General features: G+C 37.7%; 4 protein-coding genes across 5 annotated transcripts; 2 read left to right on the top strand and 2 right to left on the bottom strand.

The window, feature by feature from the left end:
- On the top strand, nucleotides 332–1,389 carry LOC104737084. Its single transcript, XM_010457187.2, has 2 exons — nucleotides 332–495; nucleotides 588–1,389. The coding sequence occupies exons 1-2, from the start codon at nucleotides 457–459 to the stop codon at nucleotides 1,275–1,277; spliced, it is 729 nt and encodes a 242-aa protein (XP_010455489.1). The 5' UTR covers nucleotides 332–456; the 3' UTR covers nucleotides 1,278–1,389.
- LOC104737074 lies at nucleotides 1,487–2,839 on the bottom strand. The gene is made up of 5 exons (XM_010457175.2): nucleotides 2,690–2,839; nucleotides 2,408–2,588; nucleotides 2,094–2,324; nucleotides 1,838–2,005; nucleotides 1,487–1,735 (listed from the first exon to the last, which is right to left on the bottom strand). The coding sequence occupies exons 1-5, from the start codon at nucleotides 2,770–2,772 to the stop codon at nucleotides 1,634–1,636; spliced, it is 765 nt and encodes a 254-aa protein (XP_010455477.1). The 5' UTR covers nucleotides 2,773–2,839; the 3' UTR covers nucleotides 1,487–1,633.
- LOC104737066 (monofunctional riboflavin biosynthesis protein RIBA 3, chloroplastic-like) lies at nucleotides 4,466–6,728 on the bottom strand. Its single transcript, XM_010457163.2, has 6 exons — nucleotides 6,260–6,728; nucleotides 5,951–6,172; nucleotides 5,541–5,866; nucleotides 5,323–5,452; nucleotides 4,917–5,213; nucleotides 4,466–4,808 (listed from the first exon to the last, which is right to left on the bottom strand). The coding sequence occupies exons 1-6, from the start codon at nucleotides 6,596–6,598 to the stop codon at nucleotides 4,602–4,604; spliced, it is 1,521 nt and encodes a 506-aa protein (XP_010455465.1). The 5' UTR covers nucleotides 6,599–6,728; the 3' UTR covers nucleotides 4,466–4,601.
- On the top strand, nucleotides 6,898–9,891 carry LOC104737050 (UDP-galactose/UDP-glucose transporter 5B). Of its 2 annotated transcripts, XM_019237464.1 has the most exons (12): nucleotides 6,898–7,107; nucleotides 7,222–7,351; nucleotides 7,450–7,563; nucleotides 7,662–7,754; nucleotides 7,858–7,923; nucleotides 8,012–8,110; nucleotides 8,238–8,317; nucleotides 8,432–8,544; nucleotides 8,951–9,039; nucleotides 9,235–9,321; nucleotides 9,407–9,475; nucleotides 9,558–9,891. In XM_019237464.1, exons 2-12 carry the CDS (start codon nucleotides 7,238–7,240, stop codon nucleotides 9,672–9,674), a joined length of 1,041 nt encoding a protein of 346 aa, XP_019093009.1. In that variant the 5' UTR covers nucleotides 6,898–7,107; nucleotides 7,222–7,237; the 3' UTR covers nucleotides 9,675–9,891. The 2 variants fall into 2 exon arrangements, with proteins under 2 accessions (XP_019093009.1, XP_019093010.1); XM_019237465.1 differs by lacking the exon at nucleotides 6,898–7,107 and having other exon boundaries at nucleotides 7,224–7,295.

The following is a 9,954-nucleotide window of genomic DNA, read 5'->3' as shown; positions in this document are numbered from 1 at the left end:
CTTATATCATGGTTAAAAACCACAAAAACCATGATATATCAATCTTCCTCAACGAATATAATATATGCATATATACACAAATTTTTTGAGAAATTATATATATGTAAAATAATTTGTAATTTATTGTTTCGTTATATATATATATACATATTGTCGGCTGTGTTTATTGAAATAAAAAAATCAAAGTTCAACCATTCACTTTTACATTTTATATAGGATTATTTCTTTGTCACACTCACATGGGTTAACGACTTTTTAACGGATGTTCCATAGAACCGATTTATTTTTTCAAACCAACGCACTGATATTTTTACACTGATGCAATGATATTTTTGTAAGAACAAATGCATATACTTACTATATATAGGTTCGTCGAAACAACAACCATTACAAAGAATTATTCTAAGTCCTAAACAGAGTATAGTTAGCAAACCTCCACACAGACACTACTGATCAATGGATGACTTATCTTCTTCTTATTGGTTTCATCAAGAGGTACCATCATCCTCATCATCATCATTATCATCATCACTTTTCCTTAATTTTTTCTCATTTTATTTTACTAATTTTTTTTTGATTAAATGCAGAGCATTGATGAAATGAGGCAGAATCTACAGAACACTCTGTTCGAGCTAGAAACACTGAGAATGGAAGCTAACGAGAAATCAAGAACACACAGAGAAGAAGTGAACCAACTTCTCACCCTCCTCAAACTCTCTCAGCAAGAACGAGACGAAGCTAGACAACAGTTATCACAGTTCCTCCCCTTCAAAACCAAACAAAACCCTAATTCAAGAAGCATCACTGAATCAAACAGCTTCTCTCAAGATGTGTCTTCTTCTTCTTCTCCTTCTTCCTCAGAACTCTCGAGCTTCTTCAATATCCATCCTCAGCCGCCGTTGATGAAAAATCTCGAAGATCCAACGGCTCGTAATCGTCATCAGATCGATCCTCTTGACGTTCTTGTGATGGGGAAAGCTTTTCCGGAAACGGGAAAGCTTTTGAAAGCGGTGGTTGAAGCTGGACCGCTTCTTCAAACGCTTCTTGTCGCTGGACCGCTACCGAAATGGATAAACCCACCGCCTCAAACGCAATCGCAGCGTTTTGAGTTACCTTCTATCTCATTCAGAGGGTCCGATGTTAATAATAATAGCAGTACCGCGTCGGGGATATGTGATTCTCTGACGTGTTCTGGTTCGGTTAATAGATTTGATTTCGGTCCGAGTTCGGTTATCGATAAATCAATGTTAACCGGAAAAAGGCAGAGATTAGAGTAGCTAATTCCAAGAGCAGTTTTGTAAGTTTGGGTGATTGTTATTTCGATTATCATGTCACAGACACTAGGAGATACATAAATTAAGTTGAAAGTAAAGTGCAAAAGAAAAAAACATCCCAAGAATTGTAAAGATTGAAAATATAAATTAAAACTTTTATAAGTTGCCAAAGGAAAGTTTTAGAATACCAACAATTTTATTTATTTATTTTTAAGCAATAATGTTCTTAGACTATTGAGATATTATAATAGTGCGATCAAGGAAACAGGTTTCCCTGAATCGACAATGTTAAATTAGAGAGATCTCTATTTATAGAATCAACAAGATTGAAATTGACGACATGCTCGTCCCAACCACCATTAGTGTCCATGTAGTAAGTACCTCTCAAAGAACTTTACTCCCCCAGTGCGTTCCACGGCCAATACCGTCGTACTTGTTGTTCCAAAGCGTTGATTTTCAAGCTGAATCGAAATGATAAGAAAAAGAGATTAGCAAACCAATGATGGTACGAGGATGGATGGATCGATCATATATAAAAACGTTAGAGAAATCAAATTTCTTACTCCTGAGACAGGATGCCTAGCCATCATTTCCACATACATCGTGTCTTGACCAACCCTTTCGCCCTCAGGTTTACACATAAAGTCCCTAGCAAACTTGATAAGCTGTGGTAGTTGAACGTTTCCCAAATCACCAATCTTCTCATTAAAAAGGTGTTTCAGGCGCAAATCCTACAAGAAGAAGAGGGTTTGACAATAAGAGGAATGTCCCGTACGTATGTAGTTAGTTACAACAAGATAATTGTAACTTGAGTATTACCTTGGACCTGGCAGAGACTAAGGAATCAAGACCGTTGTAAGGAGAAAGTGTGTGGACACCAAAGTTAACGGTTTGTTTCACGACATTTGGCTCATCTTGATTTGGTTTCCTGATATGAACCATTGAATTCGAAGCCATGTCTGCGACTATAAGGCAATAAGACCACGCTTTTTGTCTACCCGCTTCAAGCTTTTCCACATGGTCGGCAAACTCCAGTGGACTCATATTGCTCTGCAGTCAAACAAAGAAACCGTTGTTCAAGTTTATGTTTGTGTGAAAAGCCAAAAAAAAAAGAAAGATTAAAGAAAACAAACCTTCAAGAATTCAATGGGGTAAAACTCGCAGCCATCGTTTGGATCAACCTGGTCATCCAACAACGTTATACTCATGAGAAACGCGACTCGGCCACGTTCAGAAATAGCAAACCACGTTCCGTCGTTATCTTGGCACCGACCACTCAAAATCTGACCTTCCCAAGACGCCTTACTTATGACCCTGTTAATACAGATGAGAATTCAGACAAAACCATAGATTCATACCATCAACATTATGAACATACGAAAGAAACGTCGGAATGAATGTTTTTTAAAACTTGCCTGTTTGCCCAATTGTCTCTGTTCATCACAAGCGTCAGTTGGTTGTTGCCTTCCTCTGCCCAGTTGAATGCTACGATCCCCATTTTTAAAGAATATATAGAAGTTTGTTTTTTTTTATTGTTGCTATTATCTCTTGGCACTCTTGCTCTGTTCGTGTTGTGATATTCTTGAGTAAAGTTGTGACCCCTTGTCTGTTTTATAGCCGAGAGAGAGATGATGGAATGGATCTCTATGCTTTACTACTACTTCTTCTCTACTCCAACGTAACCACCCGAAGCGCTTGACAGCTTGATTTATCCATTTTTGGATATAGTCTTTTGCTGTTTTCTGTCACCATAAATACTCTCCATTGAGTAACCCATGAATGAACCGTGTCTGTGTGGTGCAATGCACCTTTACATGTGTGTAAAACGATTAAAAAGTGGCTTTCTAGTATCAGAATGTTGCTATTGTGATGACTGATGAGTAATATGGAAGATGAAGAGTTTCAACAATTTTCAACATTATTCCACTTTTGCTCTATAGCTTTTTTTCTGTTAGAGATGATTGAGTGATGGACGAGTCATGTCTATGGTGTAACGATCAAGAATGATTCATTCTTTTTCTTACTATACTTAGCAAAATATAAAACAAGTGGTTTCACACAAGTTCAAGAAACTCAAATCCAAACTATTATTTGGTCTTTTAGCTTGCTTTGGTGGTGGTAGTTCGATTCTTAGTGTTGATTAATGTGTAATGAGGAGTCATGTACTCATGTGTATGTCCAACAATTTTAGAATTACTTTTTTACTAATTTGAGAGAAAAGTGAAACGAAGACGTTTAAGTTAAGAAAGAAAACACAGACGGATTCGGTTTAATATCTCAATCGAGGATTCGGTTCGGTTTGCTCCTCAATGTTCCGGTTCGATCTGGATTTTGTTTATTTTGCTAGGGTTTCTGTTTTTAAACTGATCGGTTCTGCTGTATATAAATACAATATGTGAGCTCCTTCCTGCATCGCCGCCATAATTAAGGAAGGACATACATGGATCTTCTTCGTCTTGCTTTGTTGTTCTCTAGTCTTAGATGTTCATTTATTCATTGTTCAATTAGGTTAAGGCTTAGTGTAGTGTTATTGCCTCAATTGATTACAACCTTATTTTATTATGAGTTAGGATTATAACTTTTAAGTATGGTACAGAGAGAGAGAGAGAGAGAGCAGATGATGGGATACACTTGATCTCTGAACTTCACAGGTAAGTTTGCTTGTTGATAACTACTGGTTTTGCTGATGCTCTCTCTCTCACAAACACACACTCTCTGCACCTGATTGAGATTTTTATTCCTCAGATTGCTGATATGAGACGTTGCTGTGATTAAGTGATACTGATTATTATTAGAAGAGATACTGATTTTGTAGTATTAAACATGAGTATATGAACCAACCCGTATAGTAGAGGAATAATTGAAGGATCTTTAGAAAAATGCATCAAATGTGTTTGATGAAATGCCTGAGAGAAACTTATATCTCCCGCCATTGGTGTAGATGACACTTTATTTTACTAATGTGTAAATATGTGTGTATATGATCGGATTTTTGAAGCATTTTGTGAAGTCTAGTTGTCTAGTTCAAGAAATCAGGTAGTGAGAGTGGAGCAAGTGCGTGAGTGCCATGATTCAGAGCTAAGCACCAATTGCTGCATTTGGGAGATGAAGCATCTAATAATCTCTGCAGTTCTACATTCATTCAAGTTCTAGATGTGATTTTAATCAACTGATGTAGTAAATGATATCAATGTTTTGAAAAGTTGTATGATTAACTCTGAGAGCTTGTTGATTCATGAAGTAACTATGGTTGATGTTTACACAAGAATGAATCAAATTATACATACAAATTTCATAAGTGTTTCGTTTCTTATCAAAAGCATTTTGTCAAGCCAAAGGGTGATCGTTATCAGATATATAAATGTGACCCATCTTCTTGCGTTTGGTCTCCATGTATCTTCTGTTCTCCTTGGTGGTTGGTGTCACCACCGGAACACGGCCAACTACAGCGAGTCCGTATCCTTTCAGACCGGTGAACTTTGCGGGGTTGTTCGTCATTAGTCTCATTGTTCTCACTCCTATGTCTCGTAGCATCTACATTGGACCATCCCAAACCAAGAGAAAACATTTATATATCCATCAATGGCTATGGGTTAGTAGTAGTAAAACGTAACCAAAACAAACCAATATAATATGACTGACCTGAGCACCGATACCGTATTCGCGAGAATCAATGGATAGGCCAAGTTCAACATTGGCCTGAACAGTATCGTGTCCTTCATCCTGCAAGTTATAAGCTCTAAGCTTGTGACCAAGGCCAATGCCTCTTCCTTCATGGCCACGGAGATACACAACGACTCCTCTTCCCTCTTTCTCAATTAGCTTCATAGCTAACTCTAATTGGTTTCCACAGTCACACCGCTCTGAGCCAAAAATGTCTCCTGTTAAGCACTCTGAATGCACTCGTACCAGAATGTCCTCACCATTTCCGACGTTTCCCTGGTCACGATTCAGACAGAGACATACACACAAAACTAGTTTTAAAATCTGAGATGACACCAATGTAAATTGATAAAATATTTAGAAGCAAGTGGTGCTTGATTTATACCTTAACGAGGGCGATATTTTCAGTTCCATCGAGTTTAGATCGATAACAATAAGCTTGGAAAAGACCCCATTTGGTAGGCAAACGAGACACTGTGATCCTCTCCACAAGCTTATCTCGCTTTCTTCGATATCTAACAAGTATATAAAACTTCAGAAACTTACTTGTATACAGAGTTTTCTATCTTTTCAATACTGTAGATGGTCTAATTCTTTTCTAACCTGATTAGATCAGTCAAGGATACAATGGGAATGTCATGTTCTGTAGCAAGCTTTTTCATATACGGTAGTGAAGCCATTGATCCATCATCTTGATCAAGAATAGCTGAAAGAACAGAGACAGGACGTAGACCAGACAATATCATTAGATCAACAGAAGCTTCAGTATGACCAGCTCTCCTTAAAACTCCACCGTCTCTGTACTTGAGAGGGAACACATGGCCAGGTCTCCTGAAATCTTCTGGTTTAGCTTCGAGAGAAGAAAGTGCAAGAACCGTCATCGCCCTGTCTGAAGCTGATACTCCAGTTGATGTTCCTGATTTTGCATCCTTGTCACCAAGAAATAAATCAGAACTCAGAAGCAACGAAACATTCTTAAGAATTAAATCTAGTTTTTGCAAATGGTTAGTTACCACAGTGATTGTGAAAGTTGGAGCAGAGGAATCTTCATCTTCCATTTCGGGTGACATAAGTGTAAGGCTTAATCGTTCGAGGTCTTCTTTGATCATACCAACTGAGACAATCCCAGAACCATTCTTAATCAAAAAGGCTATGTCTTTTGGACTCGTTAGAGTTGCCGCCATGATCAGATTACCTTCAACTTCCCCATTTTCATCGTCAACTACTATCACAAACTGAATAAAAATGAAGTAAGACCTAAAATCCATACAAACTGAAATTTTTTATCAAATCGTCTTCAAGAGAAATCTCAAAGAACAAACCTTTCCTTGGCGTAGAGCTTGAAGAGCAAGTTCAATAGAGGAATAGCCTTGAGTAGGACAATCTGGATCACCCTCTGCGTCACTCACGAAGAAATTAACAGTCTCAGGCGTGATTTTCGCGCCAACTGTCTCAAACAACGACGACCCATCGGTTCTTCTTTTCAGAGGACTTTCATCGAACACGTTACGATCACCATTCCCACTAGCCTTGACCTCCCAACTTAAACCATCATTCAATCTCCAGCAAGTATTATTAACAAACCTAGGAGACCTATACGAGCCACTGATGAAGCTTTGAGCGAAAGAGATTCGAGGATGATGATATAAAACAGAATCCATCTACGTGATTAAACATATATATCTCTATTCGCCGTACGATTCGCTGCTTCTCGTCGTTGTTTTTAACACAACACAAATCTTTAAGAAGTTTTAAAATTTTCGGACATATTAATTAAGGTTGGAAGAAAAAGAGTTCACAACCACGAGTTTAGGATTTATCTTGTGTTGTCTCAAGGGGCTCACACGTTGATCACATAAACGGAACCCTCTGTTTTGTTTAGAAGGTTTTGACCTTTGTCTGTTCGCTGACGTGGCGTGTAACTTAGAAAACATCAACGAACAGAACTTTAAAAAGGGCGGAAATAAAGGAATAAAAAAGAAAGAGAGAAAGAGAGAAAGAGGACGGTGGAGGAGCAAATCGGATCGAGACGGAGAACTCGCCGGAGAATTTATTGCGGTTTAATCTCTTTACAGAAGGAGAGAGAGAGTGACTCAGATCTCATCGGATCAGCTGTTGTATTGTAATCATATCCGTCGTCTGGTTTTGTTTGAAATCTCCGAGCTCAAAGGTGTGTGTGTTAACAGTCACTAGTTACTGTGGGTTTTTGTACGCTTACGTTACGAAAGGGAGCTTGTATTTGTGTGATTAGATTGGTTAATTTTATGATTGGTTTTGTGTTTAAAGGTGGATGTGGGGACATGGCTGAGCCGGAATCATCATTAGTAAACGGAGTGAAGGAGAAGAAATTATGGAAAGGTGTATTTGCTGTTTCTGGCATTATGTCTACTCTTGTAATCTATGGTGTTCTTCAGGTTCTGTCTTTGTTTTCAAGATTCAATTTTTTTTGGAAAGTTTCTTCCTTTACTTCTGTTAAATGTGATTAGGACTTTTCTGTGTGTAATTTTTGTAGGAGAAGATAATGAGAGTTCCTTATGGAGTGAACAAGGAGTATTTTAGGCACTCTTTGTTTCTTGTTTTTTGCAATCGGCTCACTACTTCAGCTGTCTCTGCTTGTGCTTTACTGGTATAACTAGCAAAAACCCCAGCTTTGTGTTTTATATTTATACTTATTGCCAAAGTTGTTAAGAACCCTTTTTGGGGTTTTTTTTTTTTAATTTGTAGGCAAGCAAGAAAGTTTTGGATCCTGTAGCTCCGGTTTATAAATATTGCCTTATATCAGTGACTAACATCTTAACCACAACATGCCAATACGAGGTAGGGATTTTATCTTTCACCTCCACCTTTTAGTTTAATGAACTTTGTATGTCTCCTTTTTTATATCTATTATTGCTTTTTGTGCTATCTGTATTGCCTCCAGGCTCTCAAGTATGTCAGCTTCCCAGTCCAAACTCTTGCTAAATGTGCCAAAATGATACCTGTAATGGTAAGTTGTAACATTTTTTATTGGTGAGAGATGGAAGCACATGCGTTTGAGTTTAGTATCAACATTCTTATATTTGTGCTCTATACAGGTATGGGGAACACTCATCATGCAGAAGAAGTACAAGGGGTTTGACTATTTAGTGGCTTTTCTGGTGACCCTTGGTTGCTCTGTCTTTATTCTTTTTCCGGTATGAACCTGCTCTATATTCATTACCCCAATCATTATAAAAGGCTTCGGTTAATGAAAGTATCACAGTTACCAGGTACATCTAGGTTAGATGTGCTGATGTTTGTTTATGTAAATCTGAGTTGTAGGCAGGAGATGATGTTAGTCCGTACAATAAGGGAAGGGAAAATACTGTTTGGGGTGTTTCCCTTATGGCTGGTTATCTTGGGTATGTGTATCTAGTTTCACTGATCATATACTGAGATTTTATTTTCTGGTTTAAAAATAGGAATCTCGATAGTTCGAATCATGATTGTGTATTTGGTAATTGGCTAACTAACAGGTTTGATGGCTTTACAAGCACATTCCAAGACAAACTTTTTAAGGGATATAATATGGAGATACATAACCAAATTTTCTACACAACACTTTGTTCTTGTGTTCTGAGTTTCACTGGTGAGAATTTTTACTTGTCTCTGCAATCTTTACTGTAAGAGTCACATCTTTCTGTCTAGTCATTTTCTCTGGATAGTAGACCATTGATCTTTATCCGTTGTGGTTCACTTCGGCTGGTCGTTTTACCACAAGAAGAAGATTTCTTTCTCTTTATTTTGTTTTGTTTGGGTTAATATATGACTATTACTTCAAGCTTCAGCTGATGATTACTAGGCTAAAGTTGGCTTATATGTTAGTGACTGTAACATGTGATTGATTAGTTGCTTCCTTAGTTTCTGAACGTGTTTCTTATAGTCAGAATTCATCTCTTCTTATAACCTCGGTGCTTAGAACCTAAAAAAGAAGGTCACAATATGGTCAATCATTCTCTATTCTTATCATTCTGTGATTCTTATGTTTAATGTAGGACTCATATTGCAAGGGCATTTACTACCAGCTATAGATTTTGTTACTCTGCATAGGGATTGTTTACTCGACATCGCTCTGCTTTCCACAGTAAGTTTAAGTTTCCTCTATTCTTCCACTTTCCACAAGACCTTGTTGTTTCGTCCAAATTAGTCTGATTGCTTCCTTTTTTGTAGTCTAAGGTCCACCAGATGCATGCATGTTTAAATTCATGATTCCCACTGATTGATCCCTCTCTTGTCTCTTTACTATCCACTGAACTTACCAGTGACTCATAATGTGCAGGTTGCAACAGCGAGCCAGTTCTTCATATCCTACACAATTAGGACATTTGGTGCTCTGACATTCGCTGCAATCATGACGACGAGACAGGTAAAAAGCAAACTCGATCTCAATCCGGCTACTCCATCTGAATAACGTGATCCGTTTCTAATCTGACTAAACTGTCTTTATATAGCTTGCAAGCATCATGCTCTCATGCATTTGGTTTTCACATCCTCTTAGCTGGGAGCAGTGTATTGGATCGGTATATATTCTGCATCTTTTACACTTTTTGGAACTTTACGTTATACTTTTGATTATCTGACTAACCGAGTTTGCTTGATCAGGTCATCGTTTTCGGTTCTTTATACGCGAAAACCTTACTGAACAAGAACAGAAAATCACAAACAACGCCACCACCGCCTCCAGAGCTTCCTCAATATCAAAAGGCTGAGAGCTCTTAACGAAATATCTAACACCATTTAGAGGTTTTTGCTCTTGATATAACCCTCAGAACAAAACAAACCGAAACGAAACTAGACGTTAGGGAACTGAAGTTAGAATTCATGTGGACTATATGTATTTGTTTCATCTTTCTAAAATTTTGTTGTTGGATCTCTTGTAGATTTGATTATATATCTTATATTATGAATACATGAGTTTACTCCTTTGGGGATGAAATTGAGTTTCTTGTTGGTTAGTAGAAATGTTATACACAATATGACTCAAATAGATTCATGCTTT

This window comes from Camelina sativa, chromosome 2 (genome assembly GCF_000633955.1).
Source record: "Camelina sativa cultivar DH55 chromosome 2, Cs, whole genome shotgun sequence".
NCBI classification, from domain to species: Eukaryota; Viridiplantae; Streptophyta; class Magnoliopsida; order Brassicales; family Brassicaceae; genus Camelina; species Camelina sativa.
This window is presented reverse-complemented; position numbering and strand designations above follow the sequence as displayed.

Coding starts and splice junctions, on each gene's coding strand:
- LOC104737084 (XM_010457187.2), top strand. CDS start 457: ATGGATGACTTATCTTCTTCTTATTGGTTTCATCAAGAG. Junction 496..587: donor CTTATTGGTTTCATCAAGAG/GTACCATCATCC, acceptor GATTAAATGCAG/AGCATTGATGAAATGAGGCA.
- LOC104737074 (XM_010457175.2), bottom strand. CDS start 2,772: ATGGGGATCGTAGCATTCAACTGGGCAGAGGAAGGCAACAACCAACTG. Junction 2,589..2,689: donor AGAGACAATTGGGCAAACAG/GCAAGTTTTAAA, acceptor CTGTATTAACAG/GGTCATAAGTAAGGCGTCTT. Junction 2,006..2,093: donor TAGTCTCTGCCAGGTCCAAG/GTAATACTCAAG, acceptor TTCTTCTTGTAG/GATTTGCGCCTGAAACACCT.
- LOC104737066 (XM_010457163.2), bottom strand. CDS start 6,598: ATGGATTCTGTTTTATATCATCATCCTCGAATCTCTTTCGCTCAAAGC. Junction 5,867..5,950: donor CAACTTTCACAATCACTGTG/GTAACTAACCAT, acceptor CTTGGTGACAAG/GATGCAAAATCAGGAACATC. Junction 4,809..4,916: donor AATACGGTATCGGTGCTCAG/GTCAGTCATATT, acceptor GGTCCAATGTAG/ATGCTACGAGACATAGGAGT.
- LOC104737050 (XM_019237464.1), top strand. CDS start 7,238: ATGGCTGAGCCGGAATCATCATTAGTAAACGGAGTGAAGGAGAAGAAA. Junction 7,564..7,661: donor TCTCTGCTTGTGCTTTACTG/GTATAACTAGCA, acceptor TTTAATTTGTAG/GCAAGCAAGAAAGTTTTGGA. Junction 9,476..9,557: donor GGGAGCAGTGTATTGGATCG/GTATATATTCTG, acceptor TTGCTTGATCAG/GTCATCGTTTTCGGTTCTTT.